Source organism: Plecotus auritus (assembly GCF_963455305.1).
Source record: "Plecotus auritus genome assembly, chromosome: X".
Lineage (NCBI taxonomy): Eukaryota > Metazoa > Chordata > Mammalia > Chiroptera > Vespertilionidae > Plecotus > Plecotus auritus.
In genome coordinates, this window is record NC_137784.1 from 103789629 (window position 1) to 103806339 (window position 16711).

Here is a 16711-nt window from a genome sequence, read left to right on the forward strand (position 1 = left end):
ACTTGGAAGGTAGTAAAATGTCTCACAGTGATCTGCAGAGTCAACAAAATTAATGACTTCTAATATATTCCTAGGGATAAAAACATCAAGTGCTTTAGTTTTATCATTTCACTTAATTCCTGATGTGATAAGTACTGTTTTAGGCCCATTTTATAGTTGATGAAATTGAGGCCTTAAAAGTTTAAGTAATTTGCTCAAGGCAACATGCTTAATAAGTGGCAGAGGTCTGAAAAAATCCATGATCATAGCTATTGTACTGTACTACTTTACTATCATGATAAAGTTATATGCCATTGTTTTACCCTATAAAAAAGCATGGTAATGAAATGAATAAATATATAACCTAAACAAATTTCACAGTATACAGTATAATACAATTGTTGATGCAACAGTGGCCATAATAACAAATTTAAATAGAAACATAGGTTTGAACACCGTATAAAACTAATAATCAAGAGCTTGATGTTACCTGGATTTGTTTACACCAGGGGTTAAGTCTTAGAGCTCAAACATTATCTCTCTATATAGTAACAGTTACTAGAAGATAACTCATAAGAGTTTGTCTTATAATTGAACAGGTATATTAAAAAGGACATCTAATGTATTTAAACTTTTCAAATTACTCCTTATATTGAATGATTCCATATTAAAGTCATGCTTATATTACAGTACTTTCTCATCCCCCTCCTCCATTCCTTCAGCATTATTTCTCATTATAGGTTATTAAAAACCAAATAAACACATGTTCGGTTATCCTGAAATGTCTGAGATAAAAGACACATTTTTATATGGTAAGGTAATATTATCCACATTTAATAGTAGAATTATTTAAATAAATTCAGATTGTACTGTGAAAATATAAAAGACTTAACCATAAACATGAATAGAGGCTATGATCCTATATTGTTGACATTATCAGTGGCTTCTCTACAAAATACATGTTTATTTACTGACCATTCCCTATTCTATAAGTCCTTTAAACATTGATTCTCTGAACATTTTTATTGTTCAAATTTTTAAAAAAAATCAGAATCAACCAAATTTAGTTTATTATTTATAACCAAAGGCCCAGTGAATGAAATTCGTGCATGGGGGGCGGTGTTCCTCAGCCCAGCCTGCACCCTCTCCAATCTGAGACCCCTTGAGAGATGTCTGACTGCCCGTTTAGGCCGATCCCAGTAGGATCGGGCCTAAACAGTCAGTTCGACATCCCTCTCACAATCCAGGACTGCTGGCTCCCAACTGCTCGCCTGCCTGCCTTCCTGATTGCCCCTAACCACTTCTGCCTGCCAGCCTGATCACCCCCTAACCACTGCCCTGCCAGCCTGATTGATGCCTAACTGCTCCCCTGCCAGCCTGTTTGCCCCTAACTGCCCTCCTCTGCAGGCCTAGTCAGCCCTAATTGCCCTTCCTTGCAGGCCTGGTTTCCCCCAACTGCTCTCCCCTGCAGGCCTGGGTCCCCCCCAACTACCCTTTCCTGCAGGCCCAGTCGCCCCCAACTTCCCTCCTCTGCCGGCCTAGTCACCCCTTACTGCCCTCCCCTGCAGGCTTGATTGCCCCCAACTGCCCTCCCTTGCAGGTCTGGTCCCTCCCAACTGCCCTCCCCTGCTGGCCATCTTGTGGTGGCCATCTTGTGTCCACATGGGGTCAGTCATTTTTGACCACATGGGGGCAGCCATCTTGTGTGTTGGAGTGATGGTCAATTTGCATATTATTCTTTTATTAGATAGGAGGATTAGATAGGATAGAGGCCTGGTGCACGGGTGTGGGCCAGCTGGTTTGCCCTGAAGGGTGTCCCAGATCAGGGTGGGGGTTCCCTTGGGTTATGGAGCAACCTGGGTGAGGGGCCTGTGGTGGTTTGCAGGCTGGCCACGCCCCCCGGCGACCCAAGCAGAGGCCCTGGTATCTGGGGTTTATTTATCTTCTATAATTGAAACTTTGTAGCCTTAAGCAGAGGCCAAGGCAGGCCAGGGAAGGCGGAAAGATTGGCTTCCTCCATTGCCAGGGAAACCCAAGCCTCCTGCTCTCTCTGTGGCTGTAGCTATCTTGGTTGGGTTAATTTGCATACTCACTCCTAATTGGCTGGTGGGCATGGCTTGTGGGTGTAGCAGAGGTATGGCCAATTTGCATATTACTCTTTTATTAGATAGGACTAGAGGACTGGTGCACAAAATTTGTGCATGGGTAGGGTCCTAGGCCTGGCCAGCGATCAGGGCTGATCTGTGGGGCAACTGGTGGGGCAATCTGGGGGCCCCACTGGCACCTGCCTTGGCCAGCCTGGTCACCAGCCCTGGCCCGGGCCTGTTCACCAGCCCCGGCCCCTGCCACCACCACAGGTCACCTACCTCTGTGGGGTGACCGGCAGGGCAATCGGGGGGCCCCCTCTGATACCCACCTTGGAGGTGACTGGCGGGGCAAGCGGGGGCTGGCAATGCCTGCTCAATGGCTGGCCTACCCCCCACTGCTGCCCACTTACTGGCCAGCCCCGCCCCCCCACCGCTGCCACAGGTCACCTCCCTCTGTGGGGTGACCGGTGGGGTGATCAGAGGGCCCGCCACTGGCACCTGCCTTGACTGGTCTGGGGCCTGCAGGCTGGGGGCAGCTCCTGCATTGAGCATCTTCCCCCTGGTGGTCAGTGCACATCATAGCGACCAGTCGTTCCACCTGTCATTCTGCCATTCGGTTGATTTGCTTATTAGGCTTTTCTTATATAGGATTATAGGAAAATCTAAATAACTTTTTGTCTACCTCTCAATCATATTCTTTGTATATTCCTGGGTCATTCTGCTTCAATTAGGAAATTGGGTTAAACCTGAAAAGAAGTTATTAGTGACATACCTGGGTAGAATTTTTTTCCTACCATGATATTCTATTCATTCTAGGAACAGTGCTTCTACAAAATACATGTTTCTTAAGTTAATTTACATTTTAGATTGCAGAACTACTGGATCAAGGAAATTAATGTTCAGTCAAAACAAAATGCCATCCGGAAAAATCAATACCATTTGCTATCAAGTGAGGTTGACTTTAATCAGGGTGACTGAAGAAACAATTATTTTTCTTAAAAGTGAAAAGTATCTCACAACTGTTTTTCTCTTTACTTTCCCAAACACAGTAACCACACAGATTTGCAGCCATTTACCTTGTAGAAATAAGAATACATCTTTAAGTCCCAGTTACAACTCTGAATTCTTGGAAAGAAATTATGCACTGGATTTTCTGATAGCTTCCAAATAACTACTACTTTAATGAAATTGCTACCTGAAAATTTAATAGCACTATTATTGTTTAACTATAATTTAAGAAGCTATCGTAGATTGGTCCTTATGACTCCTAATGAGAAAACCATAACAAACCTTTTAATTGAAGGGAAAATTGTTAACTACAGTAATTGCAATCAATAAGATTGTGTTAGTAGCATAAATATTTCTTCTCAAATAGCATTCCATACTCTCCTTAGCAGTATTTAAGGTTTGAATGTGTAAAAAAAAACTAATCAGAAATCCATTCATTATTTATAATACTAAGCCTAGGTTCAAATTTGTAGGACCCAGAGTTGAGAGAGAACCACCACCACCCAAGCAAAACAAGACTTTGATTAAGAAGAAAAGTGAGACATGGGCAAAAGGGCTTACCAATCACATAGGCCAGTAACAAGGCCAAAGTCACGGTGATTGCAGTGGCGCTCAAGGCCGTGCACTTCCAATTGCAGCACCTGTAAGGTTTGTTAAAGGTAAAGGCAGGTCTGGAGAAGGTGCTTCGAGGAAGTGGCCTGGGAGGCGGCGAGTACACAGTATTGGACGTCAGAGGGTAGTTCTGACTGGTTGCACTGAAGATAGCGGAGGAACCAGATCCATGTTTAAACAGGAAATGTCTGTGATAAGGAAACAAAAATTTGGGCTTTTAGCAATGCAACTGCTACAAAAACAGAATATCCACTAATTTCAAAACATCAGGGGAACTGGGAGGGGCTCAATACAATTTTAATGTACCTAAGATTTAGCTCCAAATTGCCCTTGGTGTATCCCTCTTGTTTTCTGATTTTAGACCAGCCGTGGGCAAACTACGGCCCGCGGACCGGATCCGGCCCGTTCGGCTGTTCTATCCGGCCGGTGGAGCCGAAAGAGCGGAGGGTTCTCTTGCTCTCCCCTCTGCTCCTTTACTTTGAATTTATATTAGTTCACACAAACACTCCATCCATGTTTTTGTTCCGGCCCTCCAGTCCAGTTTAAGAACCCATTGTGGCCCTCGAGTCAAAAAGTTTGCCCACCCCTATTTAGACCTTTAAGAAGCAGAAAGAAGTTCTGTTCCCTGCCTTTCTGGCTAGTTAATTTCTCACACTCTGAGCACTAATCTCCCACACTTGATGTTATTTCCTATACTGTTCCCTTTCATTAACTATGATACTCAAGAGTAGATTCAAAAACAGAAGCATCATCAGGCATTTGGTAATTTGAATGGCCTGGAAACCAATATTTTATTTAGAGATTAGCTTTCACAGATATATTTTCACCCAATATTTTATTATAAAAATTGTCAAACATACAGACATGAAAATTTTTTATATAATGAATAAACATACACTCACCAACTGGATTCTACAGTTAACATTGGACTCTACTCATTTTATCAGATATTTACCCTTCTCTCCATTCCTATTTTCATCCGTCAGTCCATCTTAGTTTCTAAGCATTTCAAAGTAAGTTGCATACATCACATCAGTATACTTCTTTTCACATATTTCAACTTGCATATTATTATCTAGAGTTTAATATTTTTATAGATTTTTAATATAGAATTTATACATGACAAGTTTGGCTTTTTTTAGATTTCACATATAAGTGATATCATATATCATCTGTCTTTCTCTTTCTAATTTATCTCACTTAGCATAATGTCCTCAAGGTCCATCCATGAATTTGTAAAAACAGACAGTAGAATGGTTACTGGGGCATGGGGTAGGGGAATAAGAGAGATGTTTAAGGGTACAAATTTTCAACTAGTAGATAAATAAGTCCTGGAGATCTGATGTACAGTACAGTGAACACAGACAACAATATTGTATTATAGACATCAAACTTATTAAGAGACTACATCTTAATTATTCTCATCACAAAAAAGAAATAATTCTGTGAAATAACTGAGGTGTTAGCTAACACTACAATGGCAATCACATTGCAATATGTAAATGTATCAAATCAATGTGTTGCACACCTTAAACTTAGACAACATTATATGTAAATACTATATTTCAATTAAAATTATTCAGGATGAAATGCATAAATTTTAAATGTACATTTACTGAGATTTAACAAATACAATAACCTGTGCAACCCAAACCCCTATCAAGAGACAGAACATTTCCATCACCCAGGACATTTCCTCCTGCCTTTCTGAATAAATCCCTGTCATCATCCCCCAGAGGCAGCCACTATTTTGCATTATTTTCTTCCATACATTAATGTTGCCTGTCCTATAATTTCACTTTACTCTCATGTTTTAATTACTACAGGATAATTATTCACTGCTCATGACTACTGTAACATGGATATTTCATAAATAGTAGTGATTTATTCACATGGAAGAAGTTGCCAAAAACAAATAAGCAAAAGTATTTTTTGGGGGGAGGGGGCATATACTTTCCACTTGTGGAGTGCTAACTGTCATAAGCTGTGTTAACACTCTATCTCAGTCTTCACTCTTATGAAATAGGCTACATTATCCTCATTGCATATTAAAGGAAATAGAGGCCTGAAGAGGTTAAATGACTTCCCCAAATAAATCTAGCAAGTGAATGACAGTGAGAATAGAAACCCAGGTCATTCTATCTCTAAAACCCTTACTCTTAATCACTCTACTGGGCCACCCGGGGCAGAAAAATGTACTGCTAAAGCAAGCACATTGCAGTGCCACATGTTAATGTACTACCACACAAAACCTTTCCACTAGCAAAAAGCCAACACCACCTTGTACATGTGCTATATGCTTCAAAGCATAAATCCTCAATAATATTTAAAGACTGATTTTTAGCCTCCATTTTTAAAGAAAAGCATACACACACACACACACACACACACACACACACACACACACACACTAGTGGCCCGGTGCACAAAATTCGTGCATGGGGGCGGTATATTCCTCAGCCTGGCCTGCACCCTCTCCAATCTGGGACCCCTTGAAGGATGTCCTACTGCCGTTTTACAGGGATCAGGCCTGAACTGGCAGTTGGACATCCCTCTAGCAATCCAGGACTGCTGGCTCCTAACCGCTCACCTGCCTGCCTGCCTGCCTGATTGCCCCTAACCACTCTGCCTGCCAGCCTGCTTGCCCCCAACTGCCCCACCTGCTGGCCTGCTCGCCCCCACCTTCCTTCCCCACCGGCCTGCTTGCCCCCAACTGCCCCCCTGCTGGCCTGCTAACTCCAAACTGCACCCCCCACTGTCCTGATCACCTCCAACTGACCCCCACTGATGGCCTGCTTGCCCCCAACTGGCCCCCCTGCTGGTCTGCTTACCCCCAATGGCCCTACCCCCCACCAGCCTGATCACCCACAACTGCCATCCCATCCTGGCCTATCACCCACAACTGTCCTCCCCTCTTGGCCTCTAACTGCCTCTACCTTGGCCCTGCCACCATGGCTTTGTCCAGAAGAACATCTGGAAGGTCTCCTGGAAGGTCTCCCAGTCTAATTAGCATATTACCCTTTTATTAGTATAGATAAAGTCCTATACTAATGCACGGGTGGGGGCCGGCTTGTTTGCCCTGAAGGGTGTCCCGGATTAGGGTGGGGGTTCCCTTGGGGTGTGGGGCGGCCTGGGCGAGTGGCCTGTGGTGGTTTGCAGGCCAGCCACGCCCCCATGGGGTGATGGTCCTTACTGGGGGGGGCATGGCCAGCCTGGGTGAGGGGCTGAGGGCTGTTTTCAAGCTGGCCACACCTCCTTCAGGGTGGGGGTCCCCACTGGGGTGCCTGGCCAGCCTGGGTGAGGGGCTGATGGTGGTTTTCAGGCTGGCCCCGCCCCCCCAGTGGGTACTCTTACTCCATGGGGGCATGGCCAGCCTGGGTGAGGGGCTGAGGGCCGTTTTCAGGTTGGCCACACCCCCTTCAGGGTGGGGGTCCCCACTGGGGTGCCTGGCCAGCCTGGGTGAGGGGCTGATGGCTGTTTGCAGGTTGGCCATGCCCCCCAGCGACTCAAGCTCCCAGCCCCTCATTTTTTCTTTTTCTTTTTTTCAGTGCCTCTTTGAGCGGAGGACAGGGCTGGCTGGAAGCAGGTACCTGGATTTATTTATCTTCTATAATTGAAACTTTGTAGCCTTGAGCAGAGGCCAGGGCCGGCCAGGGCAGGTGGGAAGCTTGGCTTCCTCCATCGCCCGGGGCAACCCAAGCCTCCTGCTTGCTCCAGCTCCATGGCTGCTGCCATCTTTGTTGGGTTAATTTGCATACTCACTCTGATTGGCTGGTGGTCATAGCAGAGGTACGGTCAATTTGCACGTTTCTCTTTTATTAGATAGTATATATATATCCTATGTAATGAAGAGCTAATACGCAAATGGTCATCAGGCCATAATGGCTCAGACACTCAACACTGGGGAGAGAGAAATGGGGACAAGCCAGGCACAAATGAGCTCATGAGAGAGGAATGGAGACCAGCCAGGCTGCAGCCTGGGATAGGAACAAGCCGCCCACCCTACATTCCTGGGTGCCAGCAACTGGGGCTGCGGCCAGGGAGAGGGACAAGCTGAACACCTCATGGCCCTGGGTGTCAATGGCTGCACCTGCACCTGCAGCCCGGGAGAGGGATAAGCCACCTGCCCCGCAGTCCTGGGTGCCACCGGCTGTGCCTGCAGCTGCAACCCGGGCGAAGCCATCCACTCACAGTCCCCTGCAGCTGCGGCCGGCCCAGGCGAAGCCAGCCTGGGTCCTGGATGACTGTGGCCGGCCAGAGGGAGGGAAGCCAGGGTCCTGGGTGCCTGCGACTGGCCAGAGGAGGGAATCCTGAGTCCCAGGTGAGGGGTGAGGCAGAGGCAGTTAGGGGCGATCAGGCCAGCAGGGGAGCAGTTAGGGGTGATCAGGCCATTAGGGGAGCAGTGAGGGGTGATCAGGCAGGCAGGCAAGCAGTTAGGGGTGATCAGGCCAGTAGGGGAGCAGTTAGGGGCGATCAGGCAGGCAGGCAAGCAGTTAGGAGCCAGTGGTCCCAGATTGCAAGAGTCAGTCAGACATCCCCCAAGGGGTCCCGAATTGGAGAGTGTGCAGGCCGGGCTGAGGGACTCCCCCTGTGCATGCACAAATTTCGTGCACTGGGCCTCTAGTATATATATATGTGTATATATTTATATTTATATTTATATTTATATTTATATTTATATTTATATTTATATTTATATTTATATTTATATTTATATATATATATATGAACTCTCTATGTGCCAGTTAATGAAAAATATCCACAATGGAGAATTTTGCTTTAGGGCTGGGTTGCTGAGGGGAGTCCAAAGTCACAAGCCTTTATGGAGGGTAACTTGGCATTACACATCAGAAGTTTTCAAATAAGCATATTCTTTGGCCCAATAATTATGCCCATATGAATTTATCCTCAGAATGATATGTATGACAATGCATATAAGAATTCACTCATTGAAGTGTTATTTATAATAGCAAAAAATAAATACCCAAATGCACAGTAGTAGGTATGTGGTTCAGTATATCTCTATATATAAAAGGCTAATATGCAAAGCGTCCCCTCAGGAATTTGACCCGGAGACCGAGAGTTTGCTGTTATGGTGTGTGCTGACCACCAGGGGGTGGTGCAGAACATGGTGGGTGACCAGCAGTGGTGGTGGGGTGCTGAGGGAGTGAGGAAAGGAGGAGGCAAGGAGGTGGGGAGGTGGGGGGAACCCCACGGTGGCGGCACATGGGTGGTGAGGGAAAGAGGAGGCAGGGGCAGGGAGGTGGGGAACCTGATGGATCCTGATTACCAGCCAGGCCTAGGGACCCTACCCATGCACAAATTTTGTGCACCAGGCCTCTAGTTCTTTTATAAACACATAGTAGAATACTGTGCAGCATTACAAATTGTATTGTAAAAGTATATCTATTCACTAGAAAAAATAATTACAGATATCACCAAGTAGAAAAAGGTAGGCTTTAAGACAGTTTTGGAAATCTACATATATAAAAGCCTAAGCGACCATTACGACTGGTCAACTGAATGACCGGTTGACCAGTGGCTATGATGCACACTAACCACCAGGGGGCAGACACTCAACACAGGAGCTGCCCCTTGGAGGTTAGTATGCTACCACAGCCAACCTCCTGCAGCCAGCCAAACTCCCGCGGTCCCTCCCCCCACCCCCTGGCCCCAATCGGCCCTGATTGCTGGCCAAGCTGAGGAACCCCACCTGTGCACAAATTCATGCACCGGGCCTCTAGTAGGATATAAATTTTAAACTTTAAAAACTGTATATATATACATATATATATATATATATATATATATTCATGGAAAAATAATAATTTGTGTTCCCTTTGCATAATAAGGGTATTTTAAAAACTTTCATGCCTTAACCTTATATTGCTTTTGGAACTAGTATCAAAGAGATTGGGGGAAGGTAAGTGAAAAAAATTGCACTGGCTAACACCCACCATATGCATAGTTGGTCCTATTAATGTGAACATGATTTATTGAGCACCTAAGAAGTTCAGGCATCAAAGTAAGTACTTTATATGCATTATTTTAATCCTCATACATCTGTAAGGTTGATACTATTATTCTAATCTTACAGATGATGAAACAGAAGCCAAATGAGGTTTAGTAGTAGAGTGGTAGTTGTACTTATCATAATGATAATAAGAAGTTAACATTTGTTAAATGCTTATTTGTGCCAGGCATTGTTCTAAATACTTCAGAGTATTTTATTTAATCTTCACAACAACCCTATTACCTAAGTACTGCCAGATAGATAAGAAAACTGATGCACAGAGAGGTTAAGTAACTTGTCCATGGTCTCAAAACTAGTAACGTGAAGCTGAGTTTCAAACCCAAGAAGTTTGGCTACAGAGCCACCCTCTTACCCACTACACTACAGTACACTATACTAGGGTTATGCAGTTAGTGAACATACTAAGATTTGAATCCAGGCCTGTAAAGGCACAGAAGAAGCATGCTTGCTATTGATTTTGGCATATGGATAATACTGGATTGAGCCATGCTATTAGCCTGTTCCTTTGGGACCAATGACAAAATAATGAGAATCAGAGTTGGAAGAAATCTCAGAAATCAGTAGCCCAACACCTCATTTTGTAGTTAGGTAAACCAAGACCCAGAGAATAAAAGTGAATTATGTAAAGGTAACATAGGTAGTCTAAAGACATGAATGAACTTGGGATCGGGTTGCTTTCCAAATGCTGTATTTCCCTTGGCCCACACTACCTGCCAACCACAGTCTCCACTGGATGAGCACCAGGTTCTAATCTCCTGGGTTAATTGAATCAGGTTAAACAAATACAATCTATTCTAGCAGTACTACAGGATACATATCTATTCTCCTTCATGTCACATGCTTTTATAGTACCTTTTAAATATCATAACTATTTTGGATGAATGGGGAAGCATTACAAAGAAGCTATTCTTTCGTTGTTAAGAACCTAAAGGAGTCACTGCTGCTTCTAAAGTCACTCAAATTTATCCCCAGAATGGAGAAACATTATATAGTAGAAATAAGAATACATATATTTTATTGAAAAAGTGACATAGCATTATGCTCCTTCCATCTGAATGCACTTTCTTTTTAGACCCTGAAATCATTGTCCCCATGTCACAAGGAAATGGATTTCTTCTTTAATGTCTGGTTAGCTCCCCCAGCCTGTGTTTTCCCCTTTTGGGCATCTAATTGACGAGTGCAGTGGTCGGCAAACTCATTAGTCAACAGAGCCAAATATCAACAGTACAATGATTGAAATTTCTTTTGAGAGCCAAATTTTTTAAACTTAAACTTTTTCTAACGCCACTTCTTCAAAATAGACTCGCCCAGGCCATGGTATTTTGTGGAAGAGCCACACTCAAGGGGCCAAAGAGCCGCATGTGGCTCGCGAGCCGCAGTTTGCCAACCACGGGACTAGTGAGTCAAAAGTGTAGCATTTTGCAGACAGCAGAGTGGGGTTGTTTCCCCATCGCCTCACCCCTGCCCTGTGGTTACTCTGGAGTTGACAAATATCACGTATAAAAGATCCTGTACAGCAACACTCTGATATGTTCCTATCGGATAAAAGAGAAGCCCAGCAGTATGGAGCTCTTTTATTCAATGTTTGAAGATATAATCTTCGATCCTTTGCATATTTAAGAAGGAAAACAATTGGATTTTTGAGACATCATAAGTGGCCCAATATGTTGGATATTGATTTGGTTTGGTAGATCATTAAGAAGCAGAAAAAAGGACCACAAAAAAGACAGCATTGTTGGCTATTATGATGGCAATTACAAGCAATAATCAATATCCCTGAGCACTGTAATTTCATCTTGATATACACCAAAGGATTTCCAAATGTAGTTTCATAAGTAAAATATTACAGTATAATGAATAAATTCAACAGTTGGCAGCAGAGCAACATTTAAACTAATTCATATTTGAATGGAATCCAAATCACAGTCCTCAGTGAGGGGAGATAATAAAATGAGTTCATATACTAAGATTCCTGTTTTCTTATTAACAAGCTCAGATTAAGATTCTATGCTGAAGGAGATCTCTCTACTTTAATGTGTATCACAAAAAAACAGCAATGCAAATGCTCTGCATTGTCATAGGCTTTGCAGGACATAGTTGGAAAGTGAAGTTACTGCTTAAATGTGTTTTCACAGTCCCTGAAAAAAGTAGCTGCATAAAGACAAATGCACAGTGCTAGACTTCAGCTATGTGCTCATAAAATCAGATCATCTGTCTAAGCATATTGCTTTTCCCTGGGGACCTGAGGATATACTAAAATGTTGCTATCAATTTCATACAATTGGATTTTTTTCCACAGAGCAAATGATAAAAATGCAGTTCAAGAGTTTATGTGTAAGTAGTACTCTCCTTTGCATCTGTTTTAATATTCAAGTTCAAATTTAAAAAGGAAAAGCAAGGTATTGCCAAAGGAAATGGGCATATAAGGAAATTGAAAAAAAAATATCTTCAAGACTGATGAGACCCAGTGGTGGTAAATGGGAATATAATAAATGCTCCTGTAAGGATTTTAAAATCATCTATAAAAAAGGGAAAATGTACTTTCTCTTTTTAAGCCCCTCACACTACATAATTCTGAGGGTATCTATTAGCACTAAATAATGTGATATAATGTGGCACTTAAAATTCTATAGGAAAGAGACAAAAATCTACAGCTTTGTAACAACAGATTCATAAATAACCAATGGATTTTTTTCTTTTACATCTTGTACATATACTTATGAGATGAATATCTAAACTTGTATTCCCTTAGCTATAAGTATCTGACTCATTTTTATATCTAGAGGAAGAAATTCAACTTACCTCCAGTTAGAAGCTGAGGTTGTTTTTTAAAAAATAAAAAATAAGACTGCATTGAAAAGGCCTTGAGTCAATTATTAGGACCAAATAACATTCAGATAGGATAGTGGAATCTAGGATTTAAATATTCTTTTTAAAAATTATGAAATGCATTTGTATTGTGATAACCCCCCACAAAAATACAATTTACCATCCTAACCATTTTGAAATGTACAGTTAAGTAGTGTTAAGTATATTACACTGTTGGAAAACAGATCTCCAGAACATTTTAAACATGCAAATCTGAAACTTTATACTCATTACACAACAATTTTTCTCTTCCCCCCTCCCCACAGTTCCTGGTAACCACCAATGCTATTTTCTGTTTCTATGAATTTGACAACTTTAGACACCTCATGTAAGTGGAATCATACAGTACTTGTCTTTTTGTGACTGGTTTATTTCACTTAATACAATGTCCTAAAGGTTCATCCATGTGTAGCATATGATAGGATTTCCTTCCTTTCGAGGCTGAATAATATTCCATTGTCTATATACCACATTTTGTTGATCCATTCATTTGTAGGGCATTGGAGCTGCTTTAACTTCGTGGCTATTCTATAAAATAAAAGGCCAGGGACCATAAGCATAATGACCAGAACGACTGCTTAACCAGTCGCCATGAGGTGCATTGACCACCTCTCGGTCCCTCCCCTCCCCCACCTCCCCACCCTTCCACTCCCGCCCATAGGCAAATGGGGAACCACGGGGAAGCAGGTGGGTGTGGTGGGGTGGGATTGGGGACTGGCAAGCTGGTGGAATGGCTGACCTCTTGGTCCCTCCCCCTGGCCTGCTGGCTCTGATGGATCAGTGATGGTGAATGGGGGAACCAGGGTGGGTGGTGGGAGGACCGGGCTGGCTGTCAGGCTGTTGGGATCTCCAGCTCATCCCTGGCTGCTTAGGGGCTCAGGCCCGTGGGAAAGTGAGTACTGGCAACTTCACCTCCATGCACATGGGCTGGGCCAGCCACTGATAGAATGCGTTGCCTGCTTGGGGCTGCTCATGCAGGCGCCACTGCTGCCGCTGCCACTGCTACTGCTGCTGGGGCTTGCAGTGCTGATGAAAGCTGCGGGGCACGCCTGTGACCTACCTGCCCTGGCGGTGGAGGTGGTGTTTGGCCTAGGGACTGGCGAATGGAAAGAATATGGCCCTGATCGTAGGCTAGGCCTAGGAACCCTACCCACACGATTTTGTGTGCTGGGCCTCTAGTTATAAATAATGCTGCTATGAACATGGGTGTGCAAATATCTCTTTGAGATACTGCTTTAAATTCTTTTGGATATATATATATATATATATATACCGAGGAGTGGGATTGCTGGATCATATAGCTCTATTCTTAACTTTTGAGGAACCCCCATACTGTTTTCCATAGAAGTTGCATCATTTTACAATCCACCAATGATACACAAGGGTTCCAATTTCTCTATATTCTTGTTCACACATATTTTGTATTTTTGTGAGAGTAGCCATCCTAATGGGTGTGAGGTGACATCTCATTGTGGATTTGATTTACATTTCTCTGTTGATTAGTGATGTTGAGCATCTTTTCTTTTGCTTGATGGCTATTTTTATATCTTCTTTGGAGAAATGTGTATTCAGAGTCATTTATTCTTATGCCTCCAAAATCACAAGAAAAGAAAACAAAATGCTATGCTAGATCACCCCATTTTCATCTCTGACAAGGCTACCTAGTGTTGGTTTGTGAAAAAGCATGGTGTCTGGCCAAGATATCAATCTCAACATCTCTAGTCTTCCCTTAATAGCCCATTCTTGATACTCTCTTATTGATTTTAACTGTCATTATCAGCTTGGACAACTTTCTGGGGTAACAAGTTGTACTTCTCTACTAAAAGCTACATAATAAAGGATTTTATTTTATTTGTCCCAGGGTCCTTTCTTCAAAATTTTAAGCCAACCCATCCATATGTCCCCTCCAAACCTTATATGTCAAGAGTTCATAAAAAGTCTATACTCGCTCCATGTCATTTATAAATTTTTAAAAGATTTGCTGTATACCTTGTCTAAGCCTTACTTTTTCTAGGATTAAACTTTAGTTCTACAATCTATTCTTAAATGGCACCACTCTATGGTCTAGATTGGTAGTCTTATGATTTTGTAAGTACTATAATTATGGGAGAGCTCTTCTTAAAATCATTCTGTGGCTTTTATTTCCCCTCCTCTTTTATTTTTATTTACTTTTAAAGCTATTATATTGATTTTGAGAGAGGGAGAGCGAGAAACATTGATGTGAGTGAGAACATTGATTGGCTGCCTCCTGTGTACCCCCTACTGGGAATTGAGCCCACCACCTAGGAATGTGCCCTGATCAGGAATCAAACCAGCAACCTTTCAGTGCACGGGACAATGCCCAACCAACAACCACACTGGCCAGGGCATCCTCTCCTCTCTTTATCATAAATAATGTCTGCCCTCCCCCTTCAACCGCCTCCAGAGTATACATTCCTTGAGGGCAGGGCCTAGGTCTTAATTTCCAAGTATGTTGTCTCATACTCCAAAGATACTCAGTGAATATATATTGATTTGTATAATGCCTTTGCTTCTTCTAAAAGACTCCTAATTCACTGTACAGAATGAATGGGACTTTGGAACTCTAAAATAAGTGTTTCACTTGTAAGTAATTATCCCTTGGTTTATCAAATGTAAAAGGACAACTATATGCTTTCCTTTTGTTTTACAATAATTTAAAAGAAACAAAAGAATAAAAGAAATAGTTGATGCACATTTCATCTGTTTCTGTGAGGCATTTGGGTAATGAATTACTGTTAATGAAAATACTAATAATTAGAAATGATCACTGTTAATGATAATGGTAACAGTAGTGACCTTTTATTGAGCTTCTTCTACAAGCATGTCAAACTCAAAGGCTAACACAGACCAAATAAACAAGGTTTAAGTTTATGTGGGCCACAAAAAAACAAAAGCTTCAATTTTCATAGAAACGTAGGTTTATTTTGGTAGAGATATGCTGAATACAAAGGGCTGAAATAAATTAGTAATCATTAACATAAAATAATAGAACATTTAATAAAAATTAATATTTGTTCTTGAACATTAACTTACCAGACACTTAATAACTGCACAAATTAATAAGCGTAACACAAATAAACCTATTTTTCTTGTTCTCTGAAAGAGAAAAATTTCCTATTTACGCACACCAAACAAATCAGTCCAAGACTAATGATGTGACAGTTGGCTGCTAAAATATTTGCTGCTAGTATTAGTGGAGAGAAATGGTGCGCCTGTGCATAAGGTGCGTAAGGAAAATGAATGCAACATGATTATAGTAATCAGTCATTAGCGAACGTTGTAGTTCGATATTAATAATTATGTATAACAGGATCTTGTAAAAATTAAGTTACGAAATTTTTATTAAAACATTTCTTATATACCGTTATATTGGCTGGGCCGTAAAAGTATTCGTTGTGGGCCGCATGCAGCCCACAGGCCGCGAGTTTGACATGTTTGCTCTACTAAGTGCCAGGTACTCTGCTAAAATATCACATGATCTCACTTATTTGTGGAATATAATGAACAACATAAACTGATGAATAAAAACAGATCCAGAGACAGAGAAGCATCAATCAGATGCTCAAAACCTCAGAGGGAAGGTAGGGGAGGGTGGGGGTAAGGGAGAGAGATCAACCAAAGGACTTGTATGCATGCATATAAGCCTAACCAATGGACACAGACACCAGGGGGGTGAGGGCATGAGTGGGGGAGTTGGGGGACAATGGGGGGATAAGGACACATAGTAATACCTTAATCAATAAAGAAAGAAAAAAAAAACTTTGTGTTTTCTTCCTCACTAAATCCTCACAATAACTGTATGAGGTAGACATTAGCTTTCATCTCTTTGAAAGTCATAGGCATAAGTACATTAAAGGCAAGAATGTTCTATAATGCCAAAAAATAAGAAATGCCACTCAAATCAGTACTCTAACCTATAACATTTCTCTAAGGGATAACCTGGCAAAAGGTGTTGATGTCCTCTGAAATATCAGCCTCAAAATAGCATGTGGCCTGAAGCAGAGTGCCCACTACTGACCAACATCTGTGTTCTCCATTTTTCCTGAACATACAAATTGACTACATTTCATAATTATCATTTCTGTTAGGTATGGTTATGTTT

The 16711-nt window shown here is 42.2% G+C and overlaps 1 protein-coding gene across 1 annotated transcript in view; it reads right to left on the reverse strand.

Annotated features, from left to right (window-relative positions):
- The window catches only part of TENM1 (teneurin transmembrane protein 1), a 1003294-nt gene that overhangs the window by 383412 nt on the left and 603171 nt on the right, over positions 1 to 16711 (reverse strand). The window contains exon 8 of the mRNA XM_080653537.1: positions 3636 to 3874. Within this exon, the coding sequence (XP_080509663.1) occupies positions 3636 to 3874 (239 nt within the window). The remainder of the gene's footprint in view (positions 1 to 3635; positions 3875 to 16711) is intronic.